The sequence below is a fragment of the Setaria viridis genome, chromosome 2 (assembly GCF_005286985.2).
Source record: "Setaria viridis chromosome 2, Setaria_viridis_v4.0, whole genome shotgun sequence".
Taxonomy (NCBI): domain Eukaryota; kingdom Viridiplantae; phylum Streptophyta; class Magnoliopsida; order Poales; family Poaceae; genus Setaria; species Setaria viridis.
The window spans coordinates 46,153,809-46,173,032 of record NC_048264.2 but is presented as its reverse complement, the minus strand read 5'-3'; the positions used below and the strand labels follow the sequence as shown (position 1 = coordinate 46,173,032).

The following is a 19,224-nucleotide window of genomic DNA, read 5'->3' as shown; positions in this document are numbered from 1 at the left end:
CCACGCCGTCACTGTTCAGCTCCCCCGCGCTCCCTCCCGTGCACGCAAGGCACCCCGGGGGGGATGAAAGCGAGAGGGCGTGAGCTTTTAAATGGCCTCGCCGCTAACCACCGCCACTTCAGCCGTGCCGTTTATCGAAGCGCGAGCCCGCGGAGCGAGCGATTGGGGGTTTTTTTGGGTGGGGGCGCTCCGCCGCGCGGATCGGGAGGAGCGGAGGCGGCTAGGGTTTGGGTGAGGTTTTGGGCGGCGACAGCAGGGGGAGGAAGTCGGGATTTGGATGGTCGCGGCGGCGCGGTGGTGGAGTTGGTGTGCTTCCCGGAGGCTGCTGTGTCCATGGGCAGGTCGTTCAGGGACTCGCTCAAGGTGCTCGAGGCCGACATCCAGCACGCCAACTCGCTGTGAGTAGTCAGCTCACCTCATGCCTCGCCTTTTTTGAATTTTGACCTTGGTCTCCACGGTTCAGCTCCAGCTGAGAGATCATCAATTAATATCGTTTGGCCTGTTCCTGTTCCCAAGTGTGTTGAGCTGGGATACTGGGCGTGTTGGTACTAGTATCTTACCAAAAATTGTTGTGCTATTTTTTTGGGGGGGAACAGAATTGCCGTGTTACCTTTTTAGAACAAAATTACTGTGTTAATTGAGGTCTTGAGTGGAATGGGTTAGAAATTAGACCATGAGATGCAGCTAGACACTTTGGTTCATTGGTCCCAGTCATAATAGGTAGATTAGATATGACTTGTTGTTGATTGTGACACTTGGAACGAGATCCCCTTTGGTGAATGTTTCGACTTTGATGCTAGGTACGTGTACCACTTTAGTTATGGTTGGGGTATAATTAGTAATGCGTGGACAACTTGAGTTTTCTGTCGGTAGCTCCTCACGCTGACACCAGTCAGAAAATCTGCTACGTTTTGGCCTAATCTCCTTTATCAGTGATGCACGGCTGTAGCATTTTTGAGTTGCCATCATGGAATTTCTCTTGCTGGTGTGTGATGCGGTTCTGGCAGTTGGCCAGTTTATCTTTAGGCCTTCGAAAATTAACCTGTACCATTGGGAATTGCCATAATGAAATTACTTGTTGATGTGCCATGCACTTCCGCTTGAGTGGAAATGTGGTGGCTCTTCACTATCGCCATCATTATTTTCTGAAGCACTTTGGGATTTTGGATGGAATTTCTTGTCCACCAGGGCATAAGTATGCAAGATACCATTAGGGCAAACATTCAATCGTGAATTGAACTTTGGTCATGATTTATTTCCCACCCTATTTGTGCGAGCACATTAGTTGGTCGGGCAAGTCATGATTTAGGTTTACCCATGACTTTAGTACCTTTCAGAGGATTCATTGCTAATTATTTTGTTTGTAAAAATGCAGTGCTTCTGAATTTCGGAGGGAATATGATGGCGCCTGCCTTCAGATGAGGATGGCATATTGCCCTGCTGCCCACTTTTTCCTTTTTCTTGTGCAGTGGACAGATTGCAGCCTTGCTGGTGCACTTGGGCTGTTGAGGATTCTAATTTATAAGGTTGGCCAACACTTCTCTCTTAGAATCAAGTTTCTGCCCATTTTTTATGGCAAGTTAGTACTTAGGTTCAAATTAAAAAATTATATTAAATATTCAGGTTTATGCTGATGGGACAACCACCATGTCTACTCATGAAAGAAAAGCAAGCATCAGGGAATTTTATGGTATAGTGCATGTCTTTCAGAATCTTTTGAACAACATTTGCTTTGCACCATTATTATCTTTAATTGCTTGTTCATTAGGTCTCGTTGGTTTTGGCAGCTGTCATATTTCCTTCTTTGATGCAACTACATGAAGGAATCAATGAAGTGGAGGATAAGAAACAGAAAGCAATATGTATAGAGAGGTATAGAAAACGAGATGAGGATCCGAAAATGGTGATATCAGAGATTGACGATAATATAGAGGAGGAATGTGGCATATGTATGGAGACAAACACCAAAGTTGTTCTTCCAACTTGTAGCCATGCTATGTGCATTAAATGCTATCGTGACTGGTACAAATTTTCACTCCCATTTCTAAAGTCTTTTTGGAATACTTTTAGTTATTCTGTTCTTGTGATGATTAAGTGCTTTTGCCTGCTTATGAAATGCCATGCCTTCTTTATGTGGGAAAAAAATTACTATTGTAATGCAATAATGCTTGGATACATGTATATAAGCTGGATGTGTCATCAACATATGAATTTGTTGGTATCAAACAGAAAAGAAGTACCATTTTGTTTATCTGGCTACTTTTGGTAGATAGCTACAGGGTCTGGTCTACTGTGACTTTGCTTTGCTAGCTGCCGAGACCTTCCTTATGCTGCTGTGTTCCATAAGCTGTTGTTTTGTCTTCACATGAGATTAGCTGGGCAACAAACTGTACTGGAAAAAAACCTGCTGCAGATCTCTTTTACAGCCACTTAATATCAGCCGCCATTCTTGCTCTTTGATGTTTAGTAGCGCTGCATGTAATGATTATGATCCTATGGTTTACGAAGCAGAGGTAGAGTTTTGACTTTTGAGGAAGAACTAGAAACCTTACTGTTCACTTCATCCCCTACTTTTTTGTAAATTCTTTTTCATTGCCACAAGACCAGAAATCAGGAATGAGTGCTGTAGACTTGAATTATAATCCGCTGATGTAGCTTACAAGAAATAAAATGACAATACTGGTATTAATAAAGCTCAAGGCAACCAAGAGATAGATAGCGAGCAATTTATTTTTAGCTAGATAGGGAGCAAGTTTGGAACAACATCGTGTGGTGATGTTCTACAGGAGGCCACGACCCATGTGTGTTGGACTTCTCTTGGTTAGTCCTTAATTTAAGGACACAAAAGACTTAAGTGACGCTAAATTTCTTTCCACTACTCTATATTTGTCCGATTGTGTTCTTATGTTTTGGTGATTCTGGAGTGTTTTCCATGAGATATCCGTTCAGCTTGTTTGCTTGCAAGTTAGAACATGTCATGTCATCTCCTGCTTTTGTTTGGATGTAGGATTTTCATTATTCAGAAACAAGACAAAACCTAAATAAATTTATGTGAAGGGCAAAAGGCCTTCTGGCTATGAACTTGGCTATCAGCTTATAGCATTAGCAATTGGATAGGAAAGATAATTTTTGTTCCCTGATCAGCATTCATCTGTATGCCTGCTGAAAGTGCCCTTTTGTTGGAAATGTTCCATGAAGCCAAATACGGGCAATGGTCATTCTTTGTGTGTGCTATTAACATTTCAGTGAAGAATTAGCATGTGGTTTGTTAGAGTCAATCTGACCATCACTATCTAGCCTACAAAGTTCGATATCTTTCTGATTCTCCCATTGATTTTTTTGGACTAAATTTTGGTGTGGCAAATATAGTACTAACCAAATAGGCCCATGATGTTGCATCAAGCCAAATAAGGACTATTGCCATTCTTTGTGTGTTATTAACGTGTCAATGCAGAAGTAGTATGTGGTTTTGTTAGTGTCAATCTGACCATCACTATCTAGCCTACAAATATATCTTTCAGATTCTTCCAGTGAACTTCTTCTTCGACTATATATATAAGCTCTATTGTTCTAAGCATGTTATGATATTGCTACAGGAGGTCAAGGTCTCAGTCCTGTCCATTCTGCCGTGACAGCCTCAAGAGGGTAAACTCTGCTGACCTGTGGATATACACGGATGACAGGGACATCGTCGACATGGCGACGGTCCGAAGAGAGAACCTGAGGCGACTCTTCATGTACATAGACAAGTTGCCCACCGTCATCCCAGAATCGGTCCTTGACATCTACGACTCCCATGTGAAGTGACGCTGGGCTCATCAGCCAATTGTTTATGGGTGCGCTACGTCTTGTGCTGAGCCCTGGGCGTCTGGTGCTGTGTGCTTTTTTAAGAGGCTCGAAGCAGCTCGCCGGATGCCGAGGAGGCTAATTTATATAGGTACATATGTAAGTAGAACTTGGTCTATCATCCCGTTTCTTGTGCGAGTTATAGGGCTTTAGGACAATCTGACCCTATATCAGTGGGATATCGTGGTAATGGCAAGCAAATATTGATGTTCATATGGGCGTTCACCTGATGGATGTTCTTGTACATGTTTCTTTGTTCATGATTGGATAGATGGATGCTGTTGTTAATTGTGGAAAAATGGTGATTATTATCCTGCGATTGCATCCTGTTGTTTCAGTTGTCGGTCCAGGGCAGGGCCACCTTTCAGAGTAGTTTCTGTCAGATTCATGGGTTATTATTGAGAAATGTCACCGATTGGCTCATGGGATCAGGACCTGTTATGTTCAGGTCGAAGGCAGCTCGTGGTACTCGAACTCTGAACTGTTAGGAAACCAGGTGTTATACCAGTCAGATCAACCAAAGGTGCGAACTCCGAAGCTTTGATGGCCGGATGTTTAGACAAGGTAAATCCTACTGTACAATCCTTCGTGTTCGACTCTATTGATATGAATTGTTGAATCGTGACCTTATCTCCAAACAAGGTGGTATGTCTTTTTAATTCTCCACAGGAGCTTCCAAGATGAGAGCATATCGGCACGGCGCCGCAACTTTGAGCACAGCTCGCCCTTGGCGGGGAAACTAGAGAGGTGGCGGGAGTGAACAGAGCGCCATCGTCCGTGTGACCTGGCCTACTGCTTTGGAATTTGCAACGGCTACTGAACTTACTACACGAACCAATACCTAAGAAACATCTACCTAATGGACCGTGTTTAGTACTGTGGTAAACTCGAATCTTGACACATAAGTTGGTCCTATTCGCCTACCAGGCACCGAACAGCTCGGTCTAACGCAACATAATTTCAAGAAATTCAAAATGCGTAAATTCGGCAATGTTGCCGCCCATATGTTTCTTAACCTTTCCTGGGTTTTTGTAAGACCAATAGCTACGTGCCTCAAACCATAACTTGGATTTAAACCCTAGGTATTCGGTCTAGCTAACAAAATTCATGGAGTTCGCATGAGTTCATCGAAGATGGACATAAGTAGACGCATAACAAAATTGACTAGGATGTGCTTCTCTCTCGTATACTGTATACACATCAAAAATCCAACAGTCGATGAGCAACTCCAGCAATAACCCCTACTTCAAGTCCCTACTTTATTGAGTGGGGCTACCCCAACTTTCTGGGACTTTAATACACAACCCCAACAACAGTCCTTACTTTACGGCCCCTACTTTCATGACATATGGGCCCCTCCTGTAAGTGAGCCAACTCTTTTATCCCCTCCCGTCTTCTTCTCTCTACTCTCTCTTCACCGCACTATTCTCTCCCTGCCTTCCCGACCATCTTCCTCTCGCCCCCAACCACCACTTGAGCCCGTCGGCTCTCGCCATCCCCGTCCACCTTCTCGTGCTCCAAGCCTAGGCCACGGCCATGGCAGCGCTGCAGCTCTCACACGACAGCCCGCGCGGCGGCGCAAGGAGCAGGCCCTAGCACGCGCGGTGGCGCGGAGCAGGAGCACGGCGGCAACCCTAACGGCGGCCGGTGCGGTGGCGCTCGAGCTCACGACGCCACCGCTCCTTGTCCCTCACCCAGGTCCGGTCCTGAGACTTTTGTGACCTGGAGCGAAAGTAAAAGAGGGACCTATACTAATAAAAGTAGTAAAGGCAGTAATAATTATAATAAAACATTTAAATCATGTGTCCAAAACTAATATTCATATCAAGCAATTTATATTACATCAAAATTTTCTTCTAACATTTCTAAATGCGAAGTCATTGATGATGGCATCAATATCGATCTGATCCAACAATTTCTATAAGGGGGCGAGTTATTAGATGGGATCGACTTAATCAAATTATTAGTAAATTATATAAGTTACAATGAGTTTTGAACTTCGAATATCGGCAAATTTGTGTTACCTATTTTACTTCTGGCCGTGGCTCGGTGGCTGCCTATGGTGTTTCCGTGTTTGTCGGCGTCGGACGGTCGGAGGCGAGTTCCTGGAGATCACAGGATCAGGCAGAGGGAGCGGACAAGGATACAGGCATACAATGATACATGCATACAGGCACCGCACAGCCAGGCCGTCGCCCGTCAGCGTCACCGGCGGCAGCACTCACCGCGTCAAGGACTCAGGGTTTCGGCGGAGGCACGCGCGGAGCTGCAGAGGAGATGAGGAGTCGCCACTCGCTAGTCTGCCGTCAGGCGTCGCGTCAAGACTCAGGCGTTAGGGTTTCGGCAGCATGCGAACAGTCATCGATGATTCATGATCGATCCGTTCGTCAGTTCGTGCCTTCATGGATTTAGCTGTTGGCCTGCTGTTTGTGCTCGTCAGCCTATGGGCCTAGCCCAACTGATTAACTGAACGTCTGAAGTCTGAACCACGCAGGTAAGAAAGCAGGAGCTCAATACCCTATACGTATGTATACATGGGGATGGGCCCTCCGTTTTTTGGGCCCAGGGCGACCGCACTGCTCGAACCCCCCCAGGGCCGGGCCTGCCCTCACTCCGGCTCTGCATCCGTTGAGCCAGCGCCGCTACAAGCTCAGGCCCGCCCTTGCTCGAGGTACCGTCGGTGCCCTTGCTCGATTTGTGCCAGTGCCCTTGCTCGAGGTGGTAGCTGGCGGAAGAGGAGCAGTCCATGCAAGCGCGCTAGGAGAAACGAACGAAATAGAAAAGTAGAGGGTTCTCCCTCCACCCGTGGGAGAAGGGGCTGAAGGGGGAAGCAGGGTCCTCCCTAGAATAGAGATCCTGGGTCCTGCTAGAGTGCGTTTTTTTTTTCTCTCAGTTCCTACTTTTTGAGTAAGGGTTCAAGTAAGGACTTTGCTAGAGTTGCTTTAAAGGGCTTGAGGCGTCCATCTCCTCCCCTATCGAAAATATACAACTACTGGAGATGGAGCAGGAGGTGTTCATCACGAATGTTGCCATGGATTGAAAGGTTAGAGATTTGAATCCATGTATTATTTGGCATAAAAGATTCTAGCAATCCTCAAAATATAATCATAATAGATGAATTTTGGACCCCATTTTTTAAAAACTTGTGTAAGCATCGCTCCCGAGTTGCCTTATGCATATCTATCTTCCTTACTATTGCATCCCATATTGATACCCATAGACGCATCCCATGAACACAATCATATTGCCATCGTCACTTCTGCTAACCATCCTACCCGTCATCATTCGACGGTAATCTCCATCATCATTTGCCATCGATTTGGTATCCACGTATAAGCTCACACCCTACTCTAATGTACACGTTTATATGATGTCTTCTTTATTGCACATTAAATTTGTTCTGAATCTAGCTATGTTGTAACTAAAGTTATGCATAAATTTTTTTGACTCGAATTCTTTTTAGTTTAGAGTGTATTTGGATCTAATTTTTAACTCTAAACCCCTATCTATCTCACGACTAGGTTCATCTTACTACCTCCTCACATGCACTCATGTGTTCTTTCTCTTTGTGCTCCCAATTGCCGCCATCATCGCCTCAAAAATTCTCTTCTCCAATAAGGCTCTCTAGAAGTCCTCTGCTCTAAATCGACTCCTCTTTCTGCCTCCTCTATACCAGCCTTCTTCCTCGTCTTTGGTGACCCATCATGTATATAATAATTTATCTTGATGAGTCTGATCTAGTCACCAAACGGTTAATCTTGCACACTGATGATCGACCACCATCATGGTAAGCAATGTTTTAGCCATCACACTAAAGCCATATAACCTTCGTGATCATATTTGTAAAAGACCTTCCAACAAAATTTAAAACCTAACACTCTAACCATAAAAGTTCTAAATTCATCGGAGAAAGACAAATGTCGTACTGAAAAAGTCGTTCGCCATAGAAAACGACGGCGCCATGAAGAAGTTGACAAGCATGGTAACCACGAACTTCCTCCGTGTAACGACGGTGCTTACAATTTCTACATATTTTTCTTTAAAAAAGATAATAAGAAAAATACTTAGCATTTCTCTATGTTAAATTTGCACGAGAGGAGAAGTTTGTTAGCAACGCTATTGGCCCAGGGCAAAGTGTTTAGCAACACCACCGTTCTAGGCAACAAAGCGAGTGTACTGAAGTAGTACACCTTTACCCACAGTACGAGAATAGCAAAATTCTGTCTGACTACCCCCCGGTGGACTCGAGCTCCATCCAGATTTTCCATTTCAAATCAAACGAAGGCACTTCCCATGTCACGGTGGAGCCAAACATTTTCCCTCCCAAAACCCTCTCTACTCGACGCACACGCACATCTCGTCTCGTCCCATTCCATTCTCTCCTCCGCAGTACTAACCGAAAGGAGTCGCAGCCCGAGCCAGATATAACACGCCTCTCGTCTCCTTCCTCTTCCTCTCCCCCCACCTTCTCCTTCCCCTTCCCCCTCTACGGACGCCAGCGAACCCGAAATTCCCAGCCCCCGCAAGCCCTAATCGCCCGCCGATCCCGCCCGTACCCCGGCTGCCGCGCCCGATCCGCCGCCGCGCTGGCCCCCCCGCGCCCCAAACCCTAGGAATTCCGCTCGGGGCGGGGCGGGGCGGGATGGAGGCGCTGGTGGGGAGGGCGGTCAGGAAGGCGTTCCCGGGGTTCGGGACCTACGCCGGCGTCGTCGAGTCCTACGACGCCGACGCGGGCTACTTCCGCGTGCTCTACGAGGACGGGGACTCGGAGGAGGTCGACGCCGACGAGATGGCCGAGATACTCGTCGGCCCCGCGATGCCGGAGGCGCTGCAGCGGACACCGCCGCGGGACGCCGCGGGGAGGCGCCCGAAGAAGCGCCGGCGCGGGGATGATGAGTCCCCGTCCCCGGCCAAGGCCGCGCCGCCGGGGGACGGCGTCGTGCTGGCGGTCCCCGCGGGCGGCGGGTCGTCGGATGGGGAAACCGAGCCCGCGACGCCGGCCGAGGCGAGCGGGGAGGCGGCGGCGGCGGAGAAGAAGCGGAGGATCAGCCCCGGGCCCGTGTCGTCGTCCAGGCCGCTGCGGCGGAGCGCGCGGCAGGCGAAGGCGGCCGAGCGGGCGGCTGAGATGGAGGCCGCGGCGGCTGTGGCGGCTGCTGCGGAGGCCGCTGAGGCTGAGGCGGCGGCTGCTTCCACGCCGCAGCAGTCTGGGAGGAAGCGTCCCCGTGCAAATGGAAGTGGGCGTTATCGCTCTGTCTCCAGGGATTTGGAGGAAGCTGTGGTGAAGAAACCGCCGCCGAAGCTGAAGCCAGCACTGCCACCTAAACCTGAGCTGCCACCGTCATCGCAGGGTTTAGATTTGGGTGGCCTCCCTGTCCTCGACGTCTTTCAAGTCTACTCCTGCTTAAGGTCATTTAGCAGGCAGCTATTCCTGAGCCCATTTCCACTGGACACATTTGTGGCTGCGCTGCATTGCACGCATGCGAATCCTTTGATTGACTGGGTGCATTTCGCTCTGCTGAGAGCTCTCAAGAGCCACCTGGAAGATTTCGCCAATGAAGGAGACCCGTCGGCAGTGCACTGCATTAGGTAAAATGCCCTTCTCTGTATCCTAAGCTTAGAGAGCTCTACGTGATGAAAAATATGTTTCTCAAGTTACCCACTATATTGTCTTTGTAGGAATCTTAACTGGGAGCTGTTAGACCTAGCAACTTGGCCAATCTATCTTGCTGAATACTTGCTAACCAGGGGCACGGAATTGAGGTATGGTATGAAGCTTACAGATTTAAAGCTGTTGAGTACAGAGTACTACAGGCAGCCTGCAGTGGTAAAACTCGAGCTGCTGCATTCACTCTCTGATGATGTTCTGGCGATTGGGGCTATACGGTCAAGGATGTCAGAGTTGGATGGAAATGATGAGGGCTTCAGAAGCACTGGTTTAAGAAGAAAAAAGAGGGCCTCTTCTGCCAAGGGTGCAGCGGATTCTTCTCAGTCTCCAGAAGGCTCTGATGAAATGGATGATGGTAATAGTGATGAATGTTATCTTTGTGGCATGGATGGTAATTTGTTATGCTGTGATGGCTGTCCAGCTGCCTTTCATTCAAAATGTGTGGGGGTGGTGGAGGATCTATTGCCTGAAGGTGATTGGTATTGTCCTGAATGTTTAATACAGAAGAATGATGGATCTAGAAATATGGCAAGTCCTATGCGAGGAGCAGAGGTTCTGGGAATTGATCCACATGGCCGACTATACTTCGGCACTTGCGGCTATCTTTTGGTGTAAGTCACCATCTATCCCTTCCATGTTTTTTTTGGGGCTCTGTGTGAATTTGAGTATTCCTATGCTACATTGCCATCCTGTACCGTACAAAATCTAAGTGTGAAGATTGCATCGCTCTAGTACTCTACCATTCAGATAATAAAGTCACCTTAGGATTGAGGAACAATAATGTAAGCTTTAACATTTTTCTCTTGTCTATGAGCTTCACCTAGGATGCTCTATTTCTCTTGTTTCTTCTGGGTGGCACCTGTCCATAGAACATGTAAGCTGCAACAATCATATGATTATTTCTATAAAAGCTGCTAGGGACATGTGGGCCTAGGAATACATTGTGGGATTAGCAATGGTTTGACTTTCGACATGCTAGGCAGAACATACATATTTCTTGTTTTTCTTGCTTAGAGGTGCGAAAAAAGTTGAACTTACTGAATAACCCAGGGTATGGTCATACTCATACCTTGATGTTGTACGAGACCACAAGAAAATACAATTTCTGTGCTATGTACTAGCACTTTTTCCTAAAAGATGGAAGACTATGCTGTATTAAGATTCTCTGGAATAAAACAAGGAAATTTGTGATACCCTGATTTAGTAAGATCCAGTTGTTATGATACTGTAGGCTCATTGATTAAGGGTTTGCCGAAAAGTGAGCAATTCATATTGCAGAAGTGAGACATGATGTGTTTACTCTCTGATCGATCCTGTATGTATCAGATAGTTACTTCTTGCTACATTAATAAACAAAGATCCTCTGAACTTGCAGGATTGACTCATATGAGGGGAGCCCTCCATGTCATTACTATGGCCAGGTCGAACTTCATTCCCTTGTTACAGTGTTGAACACATGTCATCCGTCGTACGGATCAATTGTTAATACAATATCTTCGTTTTACGGTACTGCAATCGAGTCACCCAATCTTAACGGTCGGTATCAGAGTAGCAGGGAATGTAGTACATCTGATGCTGAGACAAACTGCAGACTTTCATCACGACTGAAGCAACGTAGTGAACATGAGCAGTTTAAGGTAGAACAGGACAACTCCTTTGAACAATTGGATTCTGGGAAAGCTTGCACCTCAAATTCTGATCAATTGGATCAAGATTTGTCACTCCGGAGCATCACATTTAGATCTGCACTTATGTCTCGAAGTGAAAATGCTGCTGAAGGTGATTCAAATCAAATACCTCAAAATGGATCCTCTAGTGCTAAGAATGATCACTGCAATTCCCAGGAAGACGTTCATTCACATGGTAATGGTTTATCTGCAGAGAATCAGAAAGATTCACCACCTAAGAAAAAGCAAAGTGATTGGCATCTCCATTCAGATCTTGCTAGGTACATAAACTATTACAGCTTTGGTCAAATAGCAGCTTCAGCTGCTGAAGAGCTAAAACACAAGCTGTCTGAAAACAAGGAAGGGAAGAAACCTGTTCAGGATGCACTCTCTTTCCATCTGAGAACAATATGTAAAAAATATGCTAACATTTTTGCACTAACTGATCAAAAGCTTTCTGTCGAGCTGCTTAAAGAAAAGTGTGGATGGTGCAACTCCTGTCAAATCAGTGGCGGCGTTGATTGCATTTTCAGAGTAACTGATGTTAAATGCATGGAAGGCACCAAGCCACATGCTTTGGGTGTCGAAGCAGAAAAAAATATGGAAAGTCATATCATCCTTGCTATGCATAACATTTTGTCAATTGAAGAAAGGTTGAATGGTCTGCTGACTGGTCCTTGGCAAAATCCACAATATCGCATATATTGGCGTAAGGAGGTTCTCAAGGCTGCAGATGTATCATCACTTAAGCAGCCTCTTCTAATGGTATAACTTGTCATATGCTTCAGTCTTATGTTTTTTTTTCCTAATTCTGTATACCCTACAATGATACATACTTTTCTGCCATACTCTGCAGTTAGAGTCCAGTCTGCGACGTGTTGCCGTTTCTATGGAATGGCAGAAACCGGCAGACTCTGTTGAAGTGGTTGGTTCTGCAGCTCACATATTGGTCCGTTCATCTAATAAATCTCTAAGTCATGGAACTGCTAGAAAGCCAGGGAGGAAACCATCTTCTAATGGTGAACTTAAAGTTGACTCTCGTAATGTTGGTGTTTATTGGTGGAGGGGCGGAAAATTATCTCGTCAAGTGTTTCATTGGAAGAGGTTGCCTCAGTCACTGGTCTACAAAGCTGCTCGGCAAGGTTTATGACCAAACCAACCTTCTGTCAATTTTTAGATTTTTGCTACTATTGTATTTGTGCTAAACCTTTTTGACCTGGTATACTTCAGCGGGACGTAGGAAAATTCCAACGATTTTGTACACCGATGGTTCACAATTTGCTCGGAGGTTCAAATACATTGCTTGGCGAGCTGCTGTGGAAATGGCAGAAAATGTGGCCCAGCTCATTTTGCAGGTAATAGCTTGTTTTGAAAAACAATCAGTAAAATTTGGTCATTAAATTGTTCTCCTCGTGTACCTGCAGATTAAAGAGCTTGAATGGAATATCAAGTGGACTGAGATACTGAGCACTCTCCCTTCCAGCCTCATGACCAAGGAAATGCAGAAAATAGCAAGGCTTTTTAAGAAAGTTATAATTCGAAGAAAACGCATAGAAGGAACAAATGTTGAATATCTACTTGATTTTGGAAAGAGAGAGAACATTCCTCCTGTTATTTCTAAACACGGAACAAAATTTGAGGATCCCTCTAGCGAGAGGAACAGGTACTGGTTAAGTGAAGGCCATGTCCCTCTGAATCTATTGAAGGCATATGAAGCCAAAGCATTTGCTCGCCTGCTGAAAAAGAAGGAAACTGATGAACTTCCTAAGAAGACTAAGAAGGTGCGTGACTCCAAACCCAAAATGCCAAAAAAGACCGGGTTTGCTTACCTCTTTGAAAGAGCAGAAAAGCAATCCACCAGGCTTTGTGGTCATTGTAACAAGGAAGTGGTTGCAAGGTATGACACTTAACTTTTTCCTCTCCCTTCTAATAGTTTCTTTTATTTATTTTTTCTCAACCACAGCATACTCACCCTAACCCTATCAATTATTAGCAGCAATTGCTAAAGGTTTAGCTCAGTTCAAACAAACTAGTTAAACTTATAAATTTTGTCCAAGTTGTGAATCTTATAGATATAAGATTTTTTTTTCACGATTTTGGATTATTTTGTTATGCCAATATCTGTTGCTACTCAGTACAATGCATGTGAGTGATGTGCTGTTGTAATGTTTCGTATCCGCTGTTAGGATGCAGTATGTGTTAGATAGCTGCGATAGGCAGATTAGGGCCTCGGTACAGTGGCATTTTTAACTCTTTTATACTTATATATGCCTTGCAAAAACTGATCTGCTATAAACCTTCAACCCCCCCCCCCCCCCCCCCCCCCCCCCACACACACACCACCACCACACACTTACACCCACATTCAGATACAATCATTATACTTTTCTAGGAGTGTTTATCAGCCAGTGTGTTAATAGGTTTCTTACCTTATTAAATTGTGCTGTGTTAGAATTTAGTGTTGTTTTCTAAACCGTCTAGGTGCATGATTACCAATCTAACTTGTGGTGCTATTTCTGAACAAGTTATTCAAGTGAGCTAATTACTCTGGAAAGCTTGTTATGGTATATATTTTTCTAGAGTTCTAGGGGTGACCCCCGGTCCATTTACATTGCAATAGGACCAAAATGGTCAGAGTTTAGAGTTCAAAGTAACTCAGCGACATACACATGAGTAAGACAACAGCAGAGTAACAACTAGAAAGGAAAAACTAACACACCCTTTGCCTCCAAACGGGACCAGAGCACATATGGATTTCAGGGGCACATCAGATCAGTTATGCTATATATAGGAACTGTGTATGGTAGTTTTTGATTCTTGCAGCTATTTGTTTGGCCAGTAAACTCTTGCATCGTGTTCTAAATGTGGCAATATATTTGTTATTTGTTTCTTTTGTATCATAGTAAATTCTTTTGACTAGTTAATCTGACTCTTTCGATCTCTTTTTCAACAGGGAAGCTGTGAACTGCCAGTATTGCGCAGGTATGCCCTGTTGCACGTACACATCTTTGTCGTTTTGCATATGCATAACTATAACCCTCAAGTTCTTATTTTTACATGCATTTTCTGTGGTCTCCTATGTTGCCATTGGATAAAAGAAATTTCCATCGACTGTTAATATTGCACTAGCTAATCAATCATCAACTGTTAAGTTTTTTCCTTTTACTTGGGTTGTTGATGCGTGGAGTTTTATTTGCAGTTATTCCTAAGTTTGTCACTTATGTACTTTATCTTATCCGATGCAGCTCTTTTCCATAGAAAACATTTCAAGGTTCCTAGAGGTGCTGCAGATACTGTTTATGTTTGCAACAAGTGCTTAGCTGAAAAGGTCTTAAAGGTGAAGTCTCCTCAGAAAAAGGCTGCACCAAAGAAGTCATCTCCCAAAAAGAAGCAAAAGAAACAAAAGAAGCGATCACACAAGATTGTGACTAGGAGAAATCAGATTGTTCTCAAATACAAGAAGAAAATTGGCAAAAAGGGTAAGCGTGGTCGGCCTAGGAAGTACCCACTGGATCCATCAAAGAGTGAATTACCCAAGATGCGTGAGAGTGAATCTTCCAATGTGCCCAAAAATGAACCAGTGAAACGTATATCAAAACGATTGTATGATAAGTACATGAAAGGCAGCTCAAACGTATCCGAGCATGCAGCTAGCTGTCGCAAGAGGAAGCGGACTGCTTTGCAGTATTCATACTGGTTAAATGGCCTTCGATGGACACAAAATCCACATGATGAACGGGCAATAAGTTTCAGGAAAGAAAGAGTAGTTTTTCCATCCGAAGATGCTGAAATGTCTGAAGTCAGCCCAGTATGCTGTTTGTGTGACAAATGCTACAGTGAAGAGGATATTTATATTGCTTGTGAAAAATGTGAAGGTAAGCAGAGCTTTGCTTGCATGACATCTCTTTGTGATCTTAGAACAACTTCATGGTCAGTTAGCTATTATGTGAGAAAAAACAATCTTCTTTATTATGTGTTTTTATTACATAGTGTGTACAGTAGGCACCTACCTATTTAGGCGATCATCCTCTTTGAAACTATTTAACTATTACCCCTTCTGTTTGTTTTTTTGTCGTTTTAGCCTTGGGCATGGTTATTATGGAAAGTTCTACATGTCCCTCTCCCTACTAAAGCTGTGTTGCTTACTACACCCTCTGCTTCATAATACTTGGCACATGTGACCGAGTTTTCCTTCCCCAAATTTTTGGCGCACCATGTATTTGCCAATGCGTCATTTTCCAGTTTTGCCATTGTGATCAATCAAGAGGTGTAGCTGTGCCACTGCGCTAGTCAGCGATATTCCAAAGCTCGAAAAGGAAAGCATTGCAGCCTTTTTTTTTATAGGAAAAAACAAAAGCTGCGGTAACATTGGCACCAATGAGATGGCATATGTGCTTGCGCATATCCAGAGAACGGAAGAGAACATTTTTCAGCTGGCACCAGCAGCTCGTTTAGGCAGCTGTTACAAATTATCCAGTTCCAATGCTGTGTTGAATGTTTCTTCGTAGCATTGCAAAGCTTGAAAGAAAATAATTGCAGACTTTTTAGAGGGAAAACAAAATCGCGGCTAACACTGGTACCAATGAGATGACTCGTGTTCTTGCACTTATGCTGAGAGTGGAGGAAAACATTTTTCAGCTGGCACCAGTAGTTAGGTTGGGCAGCTGTTACAAGGGTAATTGTCCAACCCAATTCAAAATATGATTGCCTAAATATGCATGCAGTTGGTCAAAAGTGCTAAGTAGAACCGGAAGGAGTGCTTCATTGAGTTTGTTTCCGCAACCACCTGTGGCAACCAACGAGGAATTAAATGGAAAAACATATCAATCTTTAAATGGAGTAGATGCAAGTACTCGAAATCCTATAACTACATACAATAGAGAACACTTTTGAATAGCTAAACAACAAAAAAGAATGAAAGAACCGAGGTATTATTTTTCTTTTGTTCTAAGCTACTTTTAAGTATTTCTGTCTGGTTGTGTTGTCTGTGCAAAGGAGCATCCTTCCTCACGACTCAGCAAGGAAGCAGTAGTGCTCTTATGTCCTACAAATTAATTTAAACAAATTGCAAAGTGTATTGTTTGTAGAGTAGTAGAAATCTGTGATTTTCACTTGGAAGAACATAGGAGCACTAGTCACAAGTAATTGTTGTTGCAGTTTTATATGTTGGATGTGTATGATTTTTCTTTATTGCTCTTCATGTGTTGGGAAGTTTTCATATTTTGCATCCCATAATCCTTATTACATTTGCTTTTGCTTTCAGATTGGTTTCATGGGGATATATACTCTGTTACCGTTGAGAATGTGAACAATCTCATTGGTTTCAAGTGCCATAGATGCCGTCTGAGAAGTTTACCTGTCTGTCCATATGCACAGACTGAATCAGATAAGGATCACGGCATCAAGTTTGTAGAGGATGAGGAGCACAGCATCGACAAGTTTGTAGAGGACGAGGACCCCAGTTGTTCAAAAGATCTTGATGCTCATGGTAGTCAGAAAGATCATGATCATAGTAATCTGAAGGAGGTTGACATTGAGAGACGGCTCAATGGTCATATTGCTGAGAAAGGGCTCAGTGATAATAGTTCTCTAGAGGAGCTGAATGATCATAGCAATCTGAAAGAGGTTGGTACTCATAGCATCGAGAAAGAACTGGATGCTAATAAAAGTTTGAAAGAGCTAGATGCCCATAATGAAGTGAAAGAGCTTGACAGTCCTGGCTCTGAGAAAGAGCCTGGTGACGATAATTGTCTGAAAGAGCTCAACAATCACATCAATCTGAACGATCTTGACAGCTGTAGAACTGACAAAGAGCTTAAGAATCATAGTTATCTGAACGAACTAGATGGACAGTACAATTGGAAAGGGCTCAATGACCATAACAGTCAAGGGGAGCTTGATGGTATTGCAAGTAGCAAGTTTGCTGCTGAAGAAACACGATGTCATATGGAACTCGATGGTTTTAATAGCCTGAAGCTTGATAATCATAACAACTTGGAAGAGCTTAATAATCATAACTGTCCAAAAGAGAGTGATAATAAAAACAGTCCGGAAGAGCTGGAGAATAATAGAATCCCAAAAGATTCAGGTGATTTTCTAGCTGAACACTTCAACAACATTAGAATATCTGGCAAAGAGGCATTGGTCGTTACACCTGAAACTGGTCCGGTCAAGGAATCTCTTGTTTTGCCATCCAAGGATGATTCTGAGAAGGCTGTTCCTGCTGAGCATGACATTGACTTTCAGGTGGTAGTGACTTTATAGTGTACTCAGTCAAAGGACTTCAAACCCTCAGCATGAGTGCCCTTAGCTCCCCCGTTTGTTGCTTGCTGCTGCTCTGGTTGAAAATTCTGCTGACTGTCAACTCAAATTGCCTCATAGCAGTAATCTATAATAAGGAAAAGGCTATTTTTGGATTTCCTTAGGGAAATATTCTGATCGGACTAGCCAAGCAGAAGAATAATTGACTCGAGGTTAAGCTATAACATTCTCAATAGGGCTGACCTAGGGATTAGTTAGGTACCATTTCCTTCCCATGCTTCACATTACCGCTCAGAATGTTGGAGTAATGTTGCTTAAGATTGTGCAATGATTTGGATATCTCCAAGTGGCTGGTATATATATGACATTCAAGGTGAGTCTCAATTTTGCTTTACACACATCTGTTCCTTGGAATATTTAACATGTTCTTTTTCCTTGTTCTGTCCAAAGTTCAATAATCACTGTGTGGTGATGGTTTGTGGCAGATATTTGAAATGGACAATGCTTAATTGCTATGTCTGAATTTGAAGTTGCAAAGTTTTCTATGCGTTGTATTTAAGCAGCACATGTTCATAGCCACCCCATCCAAAGAAACAACATGTGTTAATCTTGTCCCACAGTTTTTCGAACAGAATTAATCACCTAATGATGATTAGCACTGCACATTGCAAACATGTTATGCTGATTTTCTTTCCATTTCTGTCAACCTATCTGTTGGTCTATAGTAATTCCATACAATATCAAGTTGCCAAATTCACAAAAAGCAGAGTTTATTCCCCCAGTATACTCCACATGCGAGCAATCATATTCTTTTCAGTTGGTACTCATCTTGTTTATTCTCCATCTGAGCAGGAAGGAGATAGCAGTCACTGCCACCGGCAAGCATGAGGAGGCATTCCCTTTCCCCATGATTTCTTTTGTGGAGCCTTAGATATTGCACCAGATCAAACAAGACAACCTGATGATTCATTCTTTCAAATTGCTTCTAACAGTCGGTTGCAATCCTTATTTTGTATATGCTGCAAGGGGATTCATCTTGACAGGGTTGATTAGATTTTGTATAGGTTTGCATTAGCCTTTTAAGTTACAGGGTTAACTCTAGCATGACATGGGTTTGTACAATGCTGTTTTGCTCGTCTGGTTACATTCCGCTTCAGTAACGTTATAGAAGCTAACAATACTGGTAGATGTACATCCAACTGTTAGCTTATGATCGATTCTTTTGGATATTGCGTGTTGGGTTGTTCAGGTTCAAGTGCGGCTCTGGTTTTCGATCCCTGCCTAGCTAACTAGGGCTTGTTGCCTTGTGCTGTGTCCAAATTATGTGAAAATCATCCAGATAACGTGCAGTCAGGCATCTCATGATACTGAGGTGGTTTTGTACTGCAGTATGTTGGAATGTTGAATTATCTATGTGTCATTCATAGTCGCAGGCTCGCAGCAGCCCTAAATCTGTCCAGATTTCATACAGGCTGTAATCTCACGGCTTTCTTCGGAAGTGCTCGGCAGGCCCATCATGCGGGCCGCGCTACTGCGTTTTGTGCGCGCGACTGGGCCGGGCGAGGTGAGGAAACTTCTTTTCTTGTTTTTCTTTACTCTTGGATAATTGAAAGCATCATTGGACGACAAATGTTTCTTGAAAAAAGAAAATGGTCACTCGGCAGGGGAGGGAGGAAACTAATTCTTTTCCTGTTTTTCTTTACTCTTGGGTAGTTGAGATCATCATTGGACGACAATTGTTTCTCTTTTTTTTGAAAGGAAGACAAATGTTTCTTGAAAACAAAA

The 19,224-nt window shown here is 43.9% G+C and overlaps 2 protein-coding genes across 2 annotated transcripts; both read left to right on the top strand.

The window, feature by feature from the left end:
• Positions 1-2: 2 nt before the first annotated feature.
• LOC117845880 (E3 ubiquitin-protein ligase AIRP2) lies at positions 3-4,059 on the top strand. The gene is made up of 5 exons (XM_034726959.2): positions 3-398; positions 1,376-1,526; positions 1,624-1,690; positions 1,788-2,022; positions 3,597-4,059. The coding sequence occupies exons 1-5, from the start codon at positions 64-66 to the stop codon at positions 3,805-3,807; spliced, it is 999 nt and encodes a 332-aa protein (XP_034582850.1). The 5' UTR covers positions 3-63; the 3' UTR covers positions 3,808-4,059.
• Positions 4,060-8,230: 4,171 nt separating this feature from the next.
• Positions 8,231-18,666, top strand: LOC117842048 (DDT domain-containing protein PTM). Its single transcript, XM_034722384.2, has 10 exons — positions 8,231-9,432; positions 9,523-10,122; positions 10,887-11,943; positions 12,035-12,320; positions 12,409-12,533; positions 12,603-13,075; positions 14,132-14,160; positions 14,424-15,053; positions 16,442-17,812; positions 18,292-18,666. Exons 1-9 carry the CDS (start codon positions 8,489-8,491, stop codon positions 17,440-17,442), a joined length of 5,145 nt encoding a protein of 1,714 aa, XP_034578275.1. The 5' UTR covers positions 8,231-8,488; the 3' UTR covers positions 17,443-17,812; positions 18,292-18,666.
• The last annotated feature ends 558 nt before the right edge of the window (positions 18,667-19,224 follow it).

What these genes read in the sequence shown, in the direction of transcription:
- LOC117845880 (XM_034726959.2), top strand. Translation starts at nt 64, where the DNA reads ATGAAAGCGAGAGGGCGTGAGCTTTTAAATGGCCTCGCCGCTAACCAC. An exon ending in ATCCAGCACGCCAACTCGCT is followed by an intron (nt 399 to 1,375) that starts GTGAGTAGTCAG and finishes GTAAAAATGCAG; the next exon opens with TGCTTCTGAATTTCGGAGGG. An exon ending in AAGCATCAGGGAATTTTATG is followed by an intron (nt 1,691 to 1,787) that starts GTATAGTGCATG and finishes TGGTTTTGGCAG; the next exon opens with CTGTCATATTTCCTTCTTTG.
- LOC117842048 (XM_034722384.2), top strand. Translation starts at nt 8,489, where the DNA reads ATGGAGGCGCTGGTGGGGAGGGCGGTCAGGAAGGCGTTCCCGGGGTTC. An exon ending in AACAAGGAAGTGGTTGCAAG is followed by an intron (nt 13,076 to 14,131) that starts GTATGACACTTA and finishes CTTTTTCAACAG; the next exon opens with GGAAGCTGTGAACTGCCAGT. An exon ending in TGCTTGTGAAAAATGTGAAG is followed by an intron (nt 15,054 to 16,441) that starts GTAAGCAGAGCT and finishes TTTTGCTTTCAG; the next exon opens with ATTGGTTTCATGGGGATATA.